We start from the raw sequence: 15,428 nt of genomic DNA, 5'->3' as shown, positions 1-15,428 counted from the left end.
TTACAACTGGCTTCACTGCATGCTCTACTGGAAGCTTCTGTGGAGCTCTAGATCTGGAGATTTGTGCGTGATAAGTAACATTTGCAGTCATGTGGTTTGTTATCAGCATGTTTTCTAACTCACTGCACTGAAGCAGGCCACATTTCTGTAGGTTTCTCTGTTGGTTTCTGTTTCTTGTGTTGTGACCACTGAACTAACTGTGTCTGAACATAACCTTGCAATAGGCTTACCTTGCACACTGTTGCATCAGTATTGCAAATCTCAAAATGTATAATATTTGGATGGAGAGTTTTTACTTTTGATTGAGTTCACATTGCTGCATTATTGTAGTACTTTCCATAAGTCAATGATATCAGTACTTCCACCTGTGTTTATTATTAAACGTTATATTGGTTTGCTGCCACAGACATCCATGTCTGTTAAATATTATAAACTGGGTTCAAGAAACATCAATGTGTTCCGCTCTGTACACATGACAAGCACAGTTAAGGTTATTGCTGTTATATTCACATGAAAAATATTTTCTCATTGCATATAATTAATTCAAACACCTTTTGCATATTTTACAGTTGTTCTGTTTCTATCTGACACATTGGCTTAATGTACACATTAGACCAATAGAACATTAGCTACATAGATAAACATGAAAAATCATGACTCAAATAACCCTGTAGTAGGCCCCCGATGACTCATGTGTGATGCTTAGATAAAACCCTTACTGTATATCAATATCAACATGTGACCACTCTACAGATAGACAGACAGCACAACATTTCAGCTGAAAATGGGCTGAAGTGGTGCAAAGACATTTAAATGAAACAATCTATCACAAACATTCAGTGACATTCAGTGAAAACTCTTCAGGACCTTTCCGAAAGTCTGATGATTCAGGGAGACGCCTGCTGTGACCAGCTGGTTATCCAGCTGAGCAAAACATGTTGAAGGAACTACACACTGACATGTTCAAACGAGTTGCTGGTACAACTTGACAAATGTAATTTATAATTCTGCATTTTTAAAAATATATATTCACTATCACAGACAGCGATTGGACATCCATGTTTCCATGGTTACAATCTACAGTATTAAATGTTAGACAGTCTTAATTGTTTCTTTTTGTAAAGGATCTGTTTCAGTTCTCCACATGCCTAAAATCATCTCACAAGGCAAACTTTGTTGTGTGTTTAAACACGTGCCACCAGCTGCTATGTCACCAGTGACGTAACAGCAGCTACTGGTTTTAAGGGCGGTTGCGAAGTAAATTGTCCAGTTCAGTCTTGTTGATGGTACCATAGGCTTGGGAATAGCTGCCCAGTTTGGCTCGAGGGTCCCCAGCAGCTGCCACATTGCAGTTCCTCTCAAACACCTTCTTGCTAAACCGAGGTGGGGGCCGAGCCTCACGAACCTGAGAACTGGACCGTTGGTTCTGCATATGAGGTAAACTAAAGTTAGATGTGCATTGACAACCATTTCATCTATAGCTTAGTAAAACCCACACTTTAAAATATCCACATACTTCCATGCAGTCTATGACTATATCAATATTTCATCATGTGTGTAAAGACCCTGAAATAGCATCTTGGTACTGATTTTACATGTCCTGGGGTGTTGTGGACTGACCAGGCGTGCAGATGTGATTTGGAGCCCAGGGGACGACTCCTCTTTGCGAACCAGTGGGTTGTTCTGGGTTTGGTTTAAGGTCACTGAGAAGGAACGGTTGTGAGCCACAGGGGCTGAGCGACCACGCTGGAGAACCTGGTCCATGGACTAGTGAGAATAAGGAGCAAATAAAAAAGGGAAAGAAATCAATATTTTATTACAGTCAGAGAAAATACAGCTGATGGTAACTCGACTAAATTTTGGTGCTTACTGTATTAGCTTTGGTGCCCTCTGTTGGTGATGTGGCTGCATTTCCATCACTGGTCTGTCCTACTAGTATACAGCTGGTTGCACTAGAGTAGTAGTAATGAGGAGGAACACCTGTACTGCGAACAAACCCATCTGAATAAAGGCAAGAAGAACTTGTGTTTGTTACCTGAGTGAATGTGCGTATACTGTGTGACAGAATGAGGTGTGGCAATTATAAGCAGCTGGATTATTTAGATTTTATTACAAAGGCGTGGAACTAAGACTAGTTAATGTTAAAAAAGGTTTTGATTGACAAATCAACCAAATATGTGATATGAATCAGGAACTATCTGATGGAGCATATCACTAACCAGAAAATCACTGTAAGCTGTCAGATAGTTTTTGATACTCAAACATATTTCTGTTTGAAACAGGTACATATCAGTTTTCACATACTTGGGGCATGTGTGATGGGATTATATGTTAGTTTTCCCATTCCAGGACTGGCTAATGGACTCTTCTCCACAGCTGAGGGGGTAGATACATTCACAGGTCCTGGTTTGGAAGACTGTGAAGGCACACGATTTGTCTCGTCAGCCTTTTCACGTTGTGGTTTCCCCTTGTGATCGCCATCACCATTGCCATTGTCTGCAACTGGGACTGTCTCTCCTTTCTCCTTCACACTGGGCTTCTCCCTGCTACTGACAAAACCTCCATCCAGTCTTAGCATCCCTTGATTAGTTCTGCTCTGTAGTATCATCTGCAGGTAAAGAAGGCAATTTACTGTTAAATTAGTTTGATCAGATCAAATTCTGCAATAAAGATTTACTAGTAAGTTCTTCTGTTGTGTAAAAATTTTATCAAAAGTTCCTTCTCCACATTTATGACTAATTGTTTTACCTCATACAGTTTGTTGCGGTATTGAACCACAGATAATTGTACATCATCATCCACTGGCAGCACTACATCATAGTTAAGGGCTGGCTCCTTCAGTGGATTATGGAACCTGCAAGGGCAGAAAACACAGTTATGGATAAATGATAGCACTTTATGGAAATGCCAGTGGCATAATGATACAAATATATTGATCTGTCTGTTCCCAATCTAGCACAAGCACCATATTGTAGCATTTAGAACAAATTGTAGATTCTAACTGTTCAGATGAGCAAACAAAAACACAAGAAAATAGAAAAATGCCTCTCTACAATGCCACAAAGCATGACTACAGCTTCAACTTAATGAATCAACATGAAAGCATGCTCCTCAATACCTGGCCACGTAAGGGTGTTGGAGGGCTTGCTCTGCACTCAGCCGCTTGTCTGGATTGAAAACTAACAAGCCCTTCAGCAGATCCAGAGCATCAGGAGGCACAGACGGCTGGAGAATATCCTCCAAAGGCACCTGTGGCCTGGTGAAGGACAGAGGAACAAAGTAAATACAAAAGAAGGAAGAGTCATACAAAACAGAGGTTTGCCAAATCAGTTTCAATATTTAACTTTAAAGAGTCATAGACAGATAAACACAATTTGTTTTATAATTTTTACACTGATTTTCACAGTTTACAAATGTACAGATTAGAAATATAGCAAAGCTTGCAAGTCTGTTCAGGCATATGTATAGTCACACATATATTAAACAATGCATATGAGTGAGTGAAAAACAATATGTACAACAGTTTACTTACTTTAGTAACATTCTCTGAATGACAGAGGATCCATATTCAGACTTGATGGCCAGAATATCTGAAAGTTAAATTGCATCAAGATTATTCGTAGTAATGGTTGCTATATGTATGAAGGGTCTGATTGATTTGAGTTTTCTAGTCACCTTCTGGGCTGGGGTGTGGTATGGCACTCATGATCTTTTCTATTTGGTTGATTGTTGATGTCCCAGGGAACAGTGCTTTACCCAACAGCATCTCTCCCAGGATACAGCCAATGCTCCACATGTCTACACCTTTAGTGTACCTTTGGACACAATGCATTCCTTTTACTATTTGGTACACTCTACACAGCTGTGTGTTTTTATAATAAAAATTCTTCCTCATTCTTAAAAAATGTCATCCAAACTTCTCCATCATTAATCATCAATCTTGTAAAATCATTAATTAAACTGTTTATAGATGCAGATCAGATACTGACAACAGAGGCGCAACACAGTTGATACCTTGTGGATCCCAGCAGGATCTCAGGAGCTCTGTACCACCGCGTTGCCACGTATTCTGTCAGTGCAGGATTCCCACTGTCCTCTTGGATCTGGTTGAGTGATCTGGCCAAGCCGAAATCACACAGCTTGACTACACAGTCAGTGTCCAACAGCACATTGGATGGCTGTGGGAAACACAGGCAAGAGAAACATTCTTCATAAGCACAATAATAGTTTGATTTTCACTTATCTACATAAAGGTCAAATAGAACAGATATTGCAGTGTGTGGTTCCCAGCTTGACCAAGGCATAAAAACAGAAATTATGCAAGGAGTGAAAAGAAAATGTTTTGAAAGATAAAAAGGACAAACTAAAACCTAGTTTGCAGAGTTTGGCAGAGATTTGTACTTTGAAGCCATGTCAGCAGATGTGTTCTATATTTGAATGGATGTTACTTGTAACATGTCCATGAAAATAAACATTTAAACTATATTTCACATTATATTATGCATTTACTTTGACCAGAAAACAAAAAAAGCAATATCTAGTATAATGGAATAAAGTACAATACAATAACAATATTTTCCCTAGATAAGGTCACAAGTGCACCTTTTGGTCCCTGTGGATTACATTTCCTGAATGCAGGTATTTGATTGCTTTGAAGAGCTGGTACATCACATAACGTTTATGGATGTCCTTCAGTAAGGTGCCTTTCTTAATTACTGCATGCAGGTCAGTATCTGGAACAAATCAGAGAGAGAAATTCCTGATTAAACTGGAAATGTTCCTCAGTAAACCTGAAAACACACACTTCACTATAATCACATACAAAACTGTTAACCAGACAGCGTTCTGAAATTGAAATGCCAGAGAGAAACAGTGGCGGTCTGAGTCGAGATGCTAGTGTACGGTCGTGGAATAGACTGCAGAAAAGGGGAGTCCAATCCGTGGACTCAGCAGTAAGACAGCACAGGCAGCCAAGAGAAGCAGAATCGCACAGTAATACACGTCTAGGCCTACCAAGAACTGCTGCCTCGTCCATTTTGTCTATAAACAGCACAAGTGCTTCTGACACTCACCCATGTATTCAAAGACGAGGTAAATATCTTTATCATTCTGTGCTCTGATGACATTTAGGAGTTTGACGATGTTGGGATGATCTCCAAACTCCTGCAAACAGCATAATAATTAAAAAAACAACACTGTGTCTGCAGTCTGACCTTTGATAACTGGCATATATTGTGTCAAGGTTGTGTAAACAACAGGGCAAGGTTCAACACAGGTTACATAACGGTTACCATAAATCCCCTGACTACCACAATGGATTTTCAGTGGAAGATGACAACAGCTGATTAGGGGGCAGTGGCACACATTTAGCATGTAGGTCAGCAGATAAAGAATGAAGCAGGAGTATGTAATAAGATCAGCTACGTCCTCTCTCCTCATTGTCATCAGTGTTATTTCTATATGTCGAGCTAATTTTCTGTATATCATACTTCGTACATATTTAAGCCCATTGGACCTAATTTCCACTTTGTGAAACTGAAAATTATTGTTTTTCTCCTTGACTTCATATTTTTCTTGCCTTGTACAACACTCGCTTTGGATAAAAGCAAATTAAATTACTAAAATGACTAAATGTAAATGTAAATTAAAAATGATCGCCTGACAATTGCTTGACCTTTTTTAAAGTCAAACAACCATTATAATTGTTACCTGGAGGAACATGATTTCTCTAAATGTCCGCTGCAAAAGAGAAAGAAAATGACAGTCAGGATATGAACCTCATACAAGCAGAATATAGTCATACACCAAGCACACACACAAGCCTGCCGTTTCTTTTAATCATTAGCCAAAATTGTCATCCTATTCACGCAGGCGAAGCAGGGAATTTGTACAGGGTGGTTCCAAACATGAGCGTCAAGGGGTTGCAAATAACATGTTGGATGTTTTTGTATTATCCGACTTGGAAAAAGACAAACCCTTGTTGCACATATATGTTTCTCTAGACATTGTTTTCTGTCTGTTGCCTTCCAAACATTATAATGTTACATCTTTAGACCTCAAAATGACAAAAATCTGTACTTTTCAATTGAATTGTGCATAAAAATGGATATTTGTCAAAAAGGTGCAAACCATAAGACTAAAAAAACAGATCTGATTGAAGATAACTATTAAAACAATGACTTTATTTCACTGTGTGTGGATCAGAAAGTACCCACCTGGGCATCTGTCCTGTTCCTGAAGGCATCGAAGATCTTCTTGACAGCTACAATCTCACCGGTCTGCCTGTCAACTGCCTTCCACACGATGCCATAAGCCTGAGGCAGGCACAAAATACAAAACAGGTCACGTCTACATCTATAGTTAAGAATTTGGTGAAGGCTGTAGCCAAGAATTGGGAAACATTGAAGTCTGAGTCATGAGTCATCCACAGCCAGGGAACTGTAAAAGTATCTCAGATTAGATTTTTTTGTTTTCTTTATTCACTACACTTAAGTATATAAGTGCACTTTAATGTACTTGATTAATTTAAATCCGTTGTAAGCCCCAGAGTTTCTCTGTGTGATAACTCAAAAGCTGTTTTCTAACAGTGGTTTAGTATTTTGCACAAAGCTACTCACACACTGACTGATCTACTTATTTTCCTGCACCTCATGTCACGTCACCTCGACTAGTTTTGTAAATATTTTCCATTTAATTCTGAAAGTAAACCTTTATTTTGAAACGCTCCCGCTTGTTTGTTATGGCTTGATCTGGTCATGACAGCGAGGTCGTGCATAACACAGGCAGTTGTGAGGCAGGGCATCAGAGTACATAGTTATTGTAGTGATGCAAGCCGTAGCACACAGTCCAGGCTCCAGAAGGAAAAAAAAACACAACCTTTTCCAAATAATTTAAAGTGATTGCATCTGTAGTAAAACCACTTAGTGATTCTGTGCATTTAATTGACACAGTGCTGTTTACTATTGTTTGGTTGCCTGAAGCGTCACTGCTTACGATGCTGCTACCTTAGCAGTCGACTGTAAACAGGTTGAACAGCTGTGTAACATGAGTCACGGCCGTCCTCAGATATTTCTGCTGAGTACAATATGACGTGGCAGTTACTACCTGGCCATTTAAAGCAGAGCAGCAATTTGTGAGTCTCTGGAGAACCTATGGAAAGAAACCCCGGCTGTTTTTAGTCCTGTGGCAACCTGGGAGAAAACAAAGGGGCTGGACTGGAAAGGGAACAAGTGTCCTCACACATCAGCTGATCTGCAAAGAAAGAGTTTGTACTGCCAAAGTAAATAAACCCCTTGCTTACAACACCGGTATTCACTGAGGACTTAAAAGTCTGGAGGATTTCTCTCTTTCTCAACTACAAAGTGGCACAAATGTGCTGAATACAGTGAATGCAAACACACGTTTTGCAGCAGCTGCAAACTGAAAAGGATGTGAACTTGTAGGGAAGTTAAAGAATTGATAGAGTTTTAATTGCCAATGCAATAAAGAGCTGTGTTTCAATTTAATTTCCACACGATTAGGAAAAAAAAAGAAAACCTCACTCACCCCTTTTCCAAGTCTCTTCTTGATTTCATACTTCAGAGAGATGTGTTCCTCCACCTCAGAGACGTTTGTGGGCTCATACTTTTTGTTCATGTTTATCTGTTTATTCCTCTGCTCACGCTCAGATCCTCACCATACTCTTTGATTACTGCTGGAAGATGTCGACAGACCCTGGATGTGCGGAAATCAGACGTGACAAGGTAGAAAGCAGTGAATGGAGACTGACGAGTGAAGCCGGAGCTGCAGCATCCCATTGAGGGATCACTTACACCGCATCATAAAAGTTTTGTGTCTTACTTGTCAACCCACATGCGACCTGGCGGCTCTGCGTCGCGTCCGGCGTTCAGTCGGTCAGCGTCGGTCGAGAAGCAGGTTGGTCTCCACGTCCATGTGGTGACATGAAATCAGCTTTAACTTGAAGTGTGTAACACTGTAATATCTGGCTGTGAATGCAGGATGTCCCCACACTGATCCTAATGCTGCTGCAGCTGCTAAACAGACGAGCCGAAGTGTTTTTGTCGTTTTTTTGTCGCCCTGGTAACAAATACGCCGCCGCCTGCTTCTTAAAGGAGCCGCAGCACCCGCGTTAACGTCATCCTCAGCACTGCCTTATATGGATAAATGGTGTTGTCATGGAGATTGGAGATGGATATGACGCCTGAAGGAAACATAGGAGGAGACTTAACCTGTGCCCTTTATCAAAGGTCATATGGTCCCTGAGTCGTTTTATGCTAATAATTAAAAATAATATTAGTTAGGGAATTTGCAATGCTAAAATTCATTGAGCATTATATTATTTTGTAGTCAGAAACCATAAAAGCTTTTTAAGTTTATTATGCTCATATGTTGCATACTCTTGTGTAACATTTAGTTTAATCAAATGACAAATTCACACACTCCAAACCTGCAATTGGACTTTTTTTTAGGTTGAAATAAAAGCATAGTCCGTTTTGTTTGTCAGATATTTTGTGACTTATCTATTCTTTTATTTAGGTAATGATCTTTGGCCTTCACCAATTTAACAGTTTGTTATTTGACTTCAGTTGAAAAATGGTTAAAACATGCTTATGTTCCCTAAAATAAGTAAGTAAGTTAGTAGTATTCGAGCACAGGGGAATAAAAATTAAAACAATGCATCTATAATGTATAGTTTGCTGAGTGTACTGCACAATATGGGAACAGAGTAAACACAAATGGTGCACTGAGGCGTGACAGTAGGTGGTCAATATGGCTTTACAGCCATGGAGCCCCCCCCCCAAGTCAAAATTATCAGTAGTTGCAGTAACAATAAAGTGATTACTTTTCTGTATGCACTGGATGATGTAATTAATCAACTCAGTAGCCAATATACATAAAATTACCTATTGTAACCCTTCATAAATTATTAGCAGTACAGCAAGTGGATGTATCTATTATATCTCTAAACACACTGAGTTATAACTTAAAGAGTTTGAGAAAAACTGTTAAGAAATGTATTCACAGACAAAACATATGAATTAAGAGGTAGATTTTCAGAGTTTATTTCTAAAAAGGAGTTACATTCTTTTATTTATAAATCAACAGTATTATTTACAATGATAAATCTTAATGAATATGTTTTCCCTAAAGGTGTTTGGTGGTTGAAACATATTAAGTAAGCATACGGAGGTGTGTTGACCTCTCTTTTGCACACTTACTGTGACCAAACCCTTGCTTCTAAAGGATATGGATTAGACAAGTTAACAGAAACAAACAAAACATGATGTCCATGAATAAACAAGCAATGAACATAAACAATTTCCTTTCCACCTTTGTTTAAATATAATGATTAATTTGAAGTGTAGTCTACTCCTCTGTAAAGTCCCAACAATTACTACAGGTGTATTTTATCAGTTAACTTAATCTACTGACTTACTACGTTGTATTTTTCCATACTAAAAAACTTGTGTTATACAAAACAATTCCAGTACAATGTAAATTTGTTTGTGCCAGGCAGTGGGTACATGTGAGGCACCAAAATGAAAATACATATTTATCCTTCCAATAATATAAATTATTTAGCTCAATGTGCAGAATTTGCTCAATAAAATTGTATCGTGCTTCTCTGTTGGTGTTTTGCAAAACCTAAGTATAAAATTAGACCTTTTTTGATTTTACAGTACAAAGTTAGAAGTAAACAGTTTTATCAAGGGCACAATGAACAGCCAATGTTTAATGGATTTATCACACAAGTTTTTCAGAGGCCAATAACACATCTCACAGCACAGGAAAATCCCAGTGGGCAAGGCTGCAGGCAGCACAATGTACCAGAAAAAGTGTATTCTATACAAGGTGATGGATTTAAATTATACGCAACATAGGAATTAATCATAGAAAGAGAAAAAAATAGAGGCCGTGAAACAACCTGTCCACATATAAATACACTCCCTACCAATAACCAAAAGAGAATGTTGAGAGTGTTGCCTTTAACTTAGAGTCCAAGACAGACAGATCAACGATGGACAGATGACTTAGGAGGAGTGGAGGAAGCGGTTGAAAGCGTTGTAGGCCGACTCCAGGTCAAACAGCATCTGGCGCACCTGACTATCATCCAGCTCATCTGAGGCCGACATACTGCTGAGGGTGGTCAACCTGATAAGGAAAAGAAAGTAAGATGAGACAAAATGTGGTCTATGTTCATTTCCTGTTAGAAAATAAGGCACTGAGTGCATTGTTGAGGTTGGCAATGACGCCTATGTGCCCCATCTTTTTAAATGATTTTCACAATAATGTAGCAGTTGGAGGTAACAGGTGCCTCTGCCTGTGTGAGCGTGATGCCACAGAACAAGCAATGTGTAAAGCCAGCTATACAATAAGGTCATGCAAGTGAGATCCAAGACAAAGGCGCTAAATATTCGGTTCACACGACCTCTGGAAGTCCTCTGCAAGATTAGTCTGACTAATTATACAACGTCATCTATGCATTATCAATCTCCTACAAATGATCATATAGTATATGAATTTAATGTGTGTTCAGTAGTGAAAAAATAGGGTAAGAAGGGTACCGGTTTAGCTTATTGACTACTCAAATTTAAGCTAGAACATGTTTGTCACTTTGTCACACAAAGCTTAAACACAGTTTCACAATATAAACAATGCAAAGTGGGTGCCTCAGTGGAACTCACCAAAGGTTGACTTTGTCCTTAGCTTCAGAGTCTGGGGGCATGTTGCTCATTCTGTTCATGGTTTCCATCAGCTCCCTCAGGTCTGGCTGGATCTGGACCAAAGGAAATCAAGGGTCAGTTATCCTCTTAAACAAACAGTCTGACAACATTCTGCACTTTTCATATTACCTCATCCATGGCCCTGATCTCCAGTCTCAGCTTGTCCATCACAGTGATGAAGAGCTGAAAAACAAAAAAGAACAGCACCACAGTAAGTAGCCAGAAAAATCACAAGGAGCAGTCTTTGCCATAATCTCACTATGTGTCCTGTCTGGTCTGTAGTCTGATTTTATTTATTTTAAAACCATTACCATCAAATCCACTTTAGCCACTTAGTGTTTCATCTGAACACATTTAATCATAAATACGACAGTATTTCTTTTATGGCACACACGTCCAAAATAAGCCTGTATTGACTGTTGATGATGGAGAGAGAGAACGTACAGAAACAATATCTGCAATGCAACGGTTCAGGTTGCCCTTGTCATCCTTGATAGTGATTGGCCGATCCTCCTTAATCCTTTCCATGGCTAGTGGGCAGTCCAGCTAGGAAACAAAATGGCAAGAGCAAGATCCTTACCATGGCAGCATCACAGAAATAAATATTGAAAATAATACTTGACACATAAAACAATCTGCTTTCCAATGTTAAACTCACTCTGTACTTTCTGCAGAAATCATCAATGGATCCCACATCAGAGCCCTGCACCTGTTTGAAAGCAGCTTTATACTGAACCAACAGTCTAGAACAGGAGGCAGTATACCTGAAACCGACAAATTAATACATTAATAAAAACTAATAAAATCACGAGCAGTATTTTTGTTATTCTTTTAAACACATAACATAACTCACTCATTAGGGGTGACACAGTCTTTGATGTAAGCTTTTTCCAGGGCTTGCAAAGTCTTGACGACGGCAAACAATTCTGCCATGTTGTCATATCTTCATAAACAATATAAATAATGAGAACTTAATACACTGGCCACATTATAAATACATATTTTACAATGCAAGTATATTACACTATTAGATGGTAATATAAAGTGCTTACTTTTCTCGTTCCCGTGCATTTTTGTACAATTTCACTTCCTAAAAAGAAGTTAATTATTATATTTTATATATAAAATATAATGTACATAAAACATATTTTACATATTACTCATACCAGTCCTAGCTAAGGTTTATTGGTTACTGAAGCATGGTTATGTCCTGTCCTAATAACAGCTATAAAATGCCATTAATGTTGTTTTTTTTCAAGATACGTTTCACAGCAATTTGACATGACATCACAATAATTTTAATCGGTTTCTCTACTGTTTAATTACATTTAAATCATGTTTACATGTTAATTACAACATTAAACAGTCATTTTACCTCATATAGCTCAGGTTTATTGGCAGGAGCTGTGAGGAAAACACAATAACATGAATTGAGTGACATTTACTATGTGAATAGATAAACTGTAGACATTTGGTTTATGCAAGTGTCTTACCTCCACCTACACCTCCTGTAACTGGTATCCCGTGGAACATGATGCTCATGTATCAGAACTTTATCTGAAAAAGATTAATATTACAAATTTTGTAACGACCAATAATTGTGGCCAAAAACATCCATCCGAATCTGAGGGGAAGTAATAAAACACCTCTTTATTGAGTATAGCCAAGTACCAACCATTTAAGAATAATGTTTTTTCACGATTATATCAACCTTTATTCTACTTCCAAGTAGTACTAATACCATCATCATCAGATACTACTGTCAAAGTAGTACTGTATGTGATGTGAGTCCAGTGCAGAAGTTGTTCTATATACTCTACTCAGACATGAATAGCATAGCTGGGTCGTATATATAAAAAGACAGACTTTAAATGCTTAGAACACAAACACAGTGGCTGAACACTATAAACTCTTACACAGTTGTGTCATGATGACAATAAAGCACATTATTTAGCTTAGCATTATTATTCACTTCAAGGTACAATGATAATTAGAGGAAAACCCTGAAGAGAGCCGATCATTAGCCTTCAACATCTTGTTGTGTCGTGCTAACGTTAGCTAACCCGAAGTTAGCTAGAGAGCATAGCTTGCACTTCCTTTATGATTTATTATAAATAGCCTATATAGGTACTTGTTTGTAAACACAAAACTTTATTTTGTTGACCCTTACAGTGGTAAGAGATAGAAAGTCCACATCTTTTCTTATATTATTCCATACTTAGTGTTAAATCAACGACATTAAAAGCCTCTTTACTCACCCTTTCGGCAAACTGTGTTGACGTAAACGTAAACACGCCCTTCTGCGACAGACGTCAAAATATAAGGTGTCCACAGTGCCTGACTAAAATAAAAAAATAAAATGTTATTGTTGACGTTTTAACATGGGTAGTTCGTTTTGTTTTTTTTAAATTACGCCCTATTTTAAGTGATCTGTCGCAGTGAAGAGGTTGCTTAGGGTGAATCCCATGACGTCGTTTTTTACACAGTCAAACGCGAGGGGCAGCCCACCGTCAAGGCGCCAGACTCAAACAGAAACGAGAACAAAGTCTCATCAAAGAAACTATAAACTGAGTTTGTTGGGAATAAATAAGGTCAAAGAAAAGCCTAAAATACTCCTGTGCGACTGGATGAGGTTAGTGCAAATATGACGTGATCGTTAGCGTTGAATAATGCTGTTATTCAGCTCCGTAACATTAGCAGTTAGCGAAGGTGGCTAATAGCTAACATCAGTCATGTAGCGTTAAATAGATAGTTAACGTTCACTTAGAGATAAACTAACATTACTGTATGAATTAATAATAAAGTCAATGGGGATTTATTGATCGCATATTCAAGCTCGCTATAAATATTTGAAGAAAGTTAGCTGCTCATTTTGCACGGTACCTATTAAAACACTGTGAAGAAACAACAGGTATTTAGCTCCTTATAAATCTTACTGTGACCCCATTTCCAATGATTATGAAAATGTGTTGATCCTATTTACAACAAATATTTTATGTAACCATTTGCAGATATTCTCTTCATTTTTACCATGAAGACCTCCAAACCAGCGCTGAAGACCTCAGCTCAAGAGGAATGTGGTGTTTGGCTGGACACTGTGCAGCTGAAAGCAAAAGCTAAACAGGTAATTTGTGTAAATAGCCTGTCTCTTACCTGACTCTTACTACAGTTGTGCTTGAAGTAGGACCAAATTTCACTCTGTGCATTTTACATTTCAGAAACGCATCGTCCGTCCCATTTCTAAACTGCTGAATCCCTTTGCTGAAGTTGGAGGATACAGTCTGGCTGTGGCACTCAACTTCACTCAAACCAAAATGGAAATGCCGAAGACCAAACAGAGCTCTATATCAGCCTTCTTCACATCTCAGCGCAGAGGTATGTTATTTAAACTCTGATGTCATATTATTATATTTAGCAAAATGTGGGTAAAAATACAGCAGATTGTATAACTTACCAAAGTCAATTTAGTTTTGTGCTAATATAAGTTTTCTTATTTATTCTGTCTTAAGTTCTTAATAAGAAGTCATTAGCTGAAGAACCAAAGACGGATCCAGTGCATTCACTCTGTTCATCAGGGGCAAAACGAAGACGTGAAACAGATGTTGAAGAGCCCAATGTGTATATATCTAAGCCTGGTGTGGATCATGACAGGCTCAGTGAAAATGTGACAGAGCCCAAACCAGTGGTGTGGCAGGAGCATGATGAAGGAAGCCATACACCTTGTAATGATGTGTACTTTGAATCTGAAGAAGAGCAGTTTGAGGGGTTTAATCCACCACAGAGTAAGAAGAGGTTCACTGACTCCTCCTTGTTGGCAGCTGACAGTCAACCTCTTCCACAGGCATGGAGTCAGGACCCACTGCTTATCCTCAGTCAATATTCTGACAGTGAATATTATCTGACTAGCCAGAAAAACACAACAGCAAAGAATGTGAACAACTATGAGCCAAGTTTTCTAAACAGTGAGCAAAGTGAGGAAGCCTTTGGATTCCATGTGGGTCTTGAGGGGAGAACCTCGACTCAAAAACACTTGAGTTCTTCTCAGATGGATGATGAGAAAGAAAACAGCAGGGCACTGCCTTCTAATTCTCCAAGTAAGCACTCATCTTTCTCTCATGTTAACCGTCTTTCAAATCATAAATGGACTGATCCAAAAACTGTTTCGCATCCAAAACACCTCGCAGATCATATTTGGAAAAGAGCAGATAAAGAGGAAAGCTATAACTCACAATTCATGTGGACAAAACCAAAAGGCTCTCCTCTTAAAAAACGAGCACCAGAGCTGCAAAGCAGAGAGGCTGATGAAGACAGTCTAGCCATGCTATTTACCCAGGACTCTGAAGGCTTCAGGGTGATCGCACATAGAGGGCTGCAAACTAGAAGTCCCCTCAAAGATCACACAAATGTAAGCACTGGGTTGGTAAGAACTGGTGCGTACAAATCTCTGGTGGATGAGGATGAGGAAGATGACATGCTCTTTACTCAAGATTCTCAGGGAAATGTAGTAATCAAACACTGAATGGCAAATCTGTGCTAAGTGTCTTATTGCACATAGATAATCCACACTGCTTAAATTCTTTTTTTCTTTTTTTTCATTCTGTTAGTCCTTCTTCCATTGTTTTTTTCCTGGAGGTCTTAGTCTTCCCTCCATAATAACACTAACAAAACCTGAAAGTTTTGATTTTATTTGAAAAAAAAAAAAAA

At 38.6% G+C, this 15,428-nt stretch overlaps 3 protein-coding genes across 4 annotated transcripts; 1 reads left to right on the top strand and 2 right to left on the bottom strand.

Moving 5' to 3' along the window:
* Positions 1–64: 64 nt before the first annotated feature.
* Positions 65–7,672, bottom strand: mapk15 (mitogen-activated protein kinase 15). The gene is made up of 14 exons (XM_026348372.1): positions 7,546–7,672; positions 6,216–6,314; positions 5,710–5,739; positions 5,073–5,163; positions 4,603–4,733; positions 4,015–4,178; positions 3,676–3,815; positions 3,533–3,590; positions 3,119–3,256; positions 2,749–2,854; positions 2,305–2,608; positions 1,871–2,001; positions 1,621–1,767; positions 65–1,426 (listed from the first exon to the last, which is right to left on the bottom strand). Exons 1-14 carry the CDS (start codon positions 7,633–7,635, stop codon positions 1,241–1,243), a joined length of 1,815 nt encoding a protein of 604 aa, XP_026204157.1. The 5' UTR covers positions 7,636–7,672; the 3' UTR covers positions 65–1,240.
* A 1,362-nt stretch (positions 7,673–9,034) lies between these two features.
* vps28 (VPS28 subunit of ESCRT-I) lies at positions 9,035–13,050 on the bottom strand. Its single transcript, XM_026350237.1, has 10 exons — positions 12,983–13,050; positions 12,218–12,281; positions 12,100–12,128; positions 11,777–11,814; positions 11,578–11,667; positions 11,383–11,488; positions 11,169–11,270; positions 10,854–10,907; positions 10,686–10,777; positions 9,035–10,152 (listed from the first exon to the last, which is right to left on the bottom strand). The coding sequence occupies exons 2-10, from the start codon at positions 12,264–12,266 to the stop codon at positions 10,032–10,034; spliced, it is 681 nt and encodes a 226-aa protein (XP_026206022.1). The 5' UTR covers positions 12,267–12,281; positions 12,983–13,050; the 3' UTR covers positions 9,035–10,031.
* A 173-nt stretch (positions 13,051–13,223) lies between these two features.
* LOC113153119 lies at positions 13,224–15,328 on the top strand. Of its 2 annotated transcripts, none has more exons than XM_026346585.1 (4): positions 13,224–13,356; positions 13,736–13,848; positions 13,943–14,099; positions 14,234–15,328. In XM_026346585.1, the coding sequence occupies exons 2-4, from the start codon at positions 13,756–13,758 to the stop codon at positions 15,241–15,243; spliced, it is 1,260 nt and encodes a 419-aa protein (XP_026202370.1). In that variant the 5' UTR covers positions 13,224–13,356; positions 13,736–13,755; the 3' UTR covers positions 15,244–15,328. The 2 variants fall into 2 exon arrangements, with proteins under 2 accessions (XP_026202370.1, XP_026202372.1); XM_026346587.1 differs by having other exon boundaries at positions 13,234–13,356; positions 13,762–13,848.
* Positions 15,329–15,428: the final 100 nt, after the last annotated feature.

The sequence above is a fragment of the Anabas testudineus genome, chromosome 11 (genome assembly GCF_900324465.2).
Source record: "Anabas testudineus chromosome 11, fAnaTes1.2, whole genome shotgun sequence".
Lineage (NCBI taxonomy): Eukaryota > Metazoa > Chordata > Actinopteri > Anabantiformes > Anabantidae > Anabas > Anabas testudineus.
The sequence above is the reverse complement of the archived record's forward strand: the minus strand, read 5'-3'. Positions and strand labels throughout refer to the sequence as shown.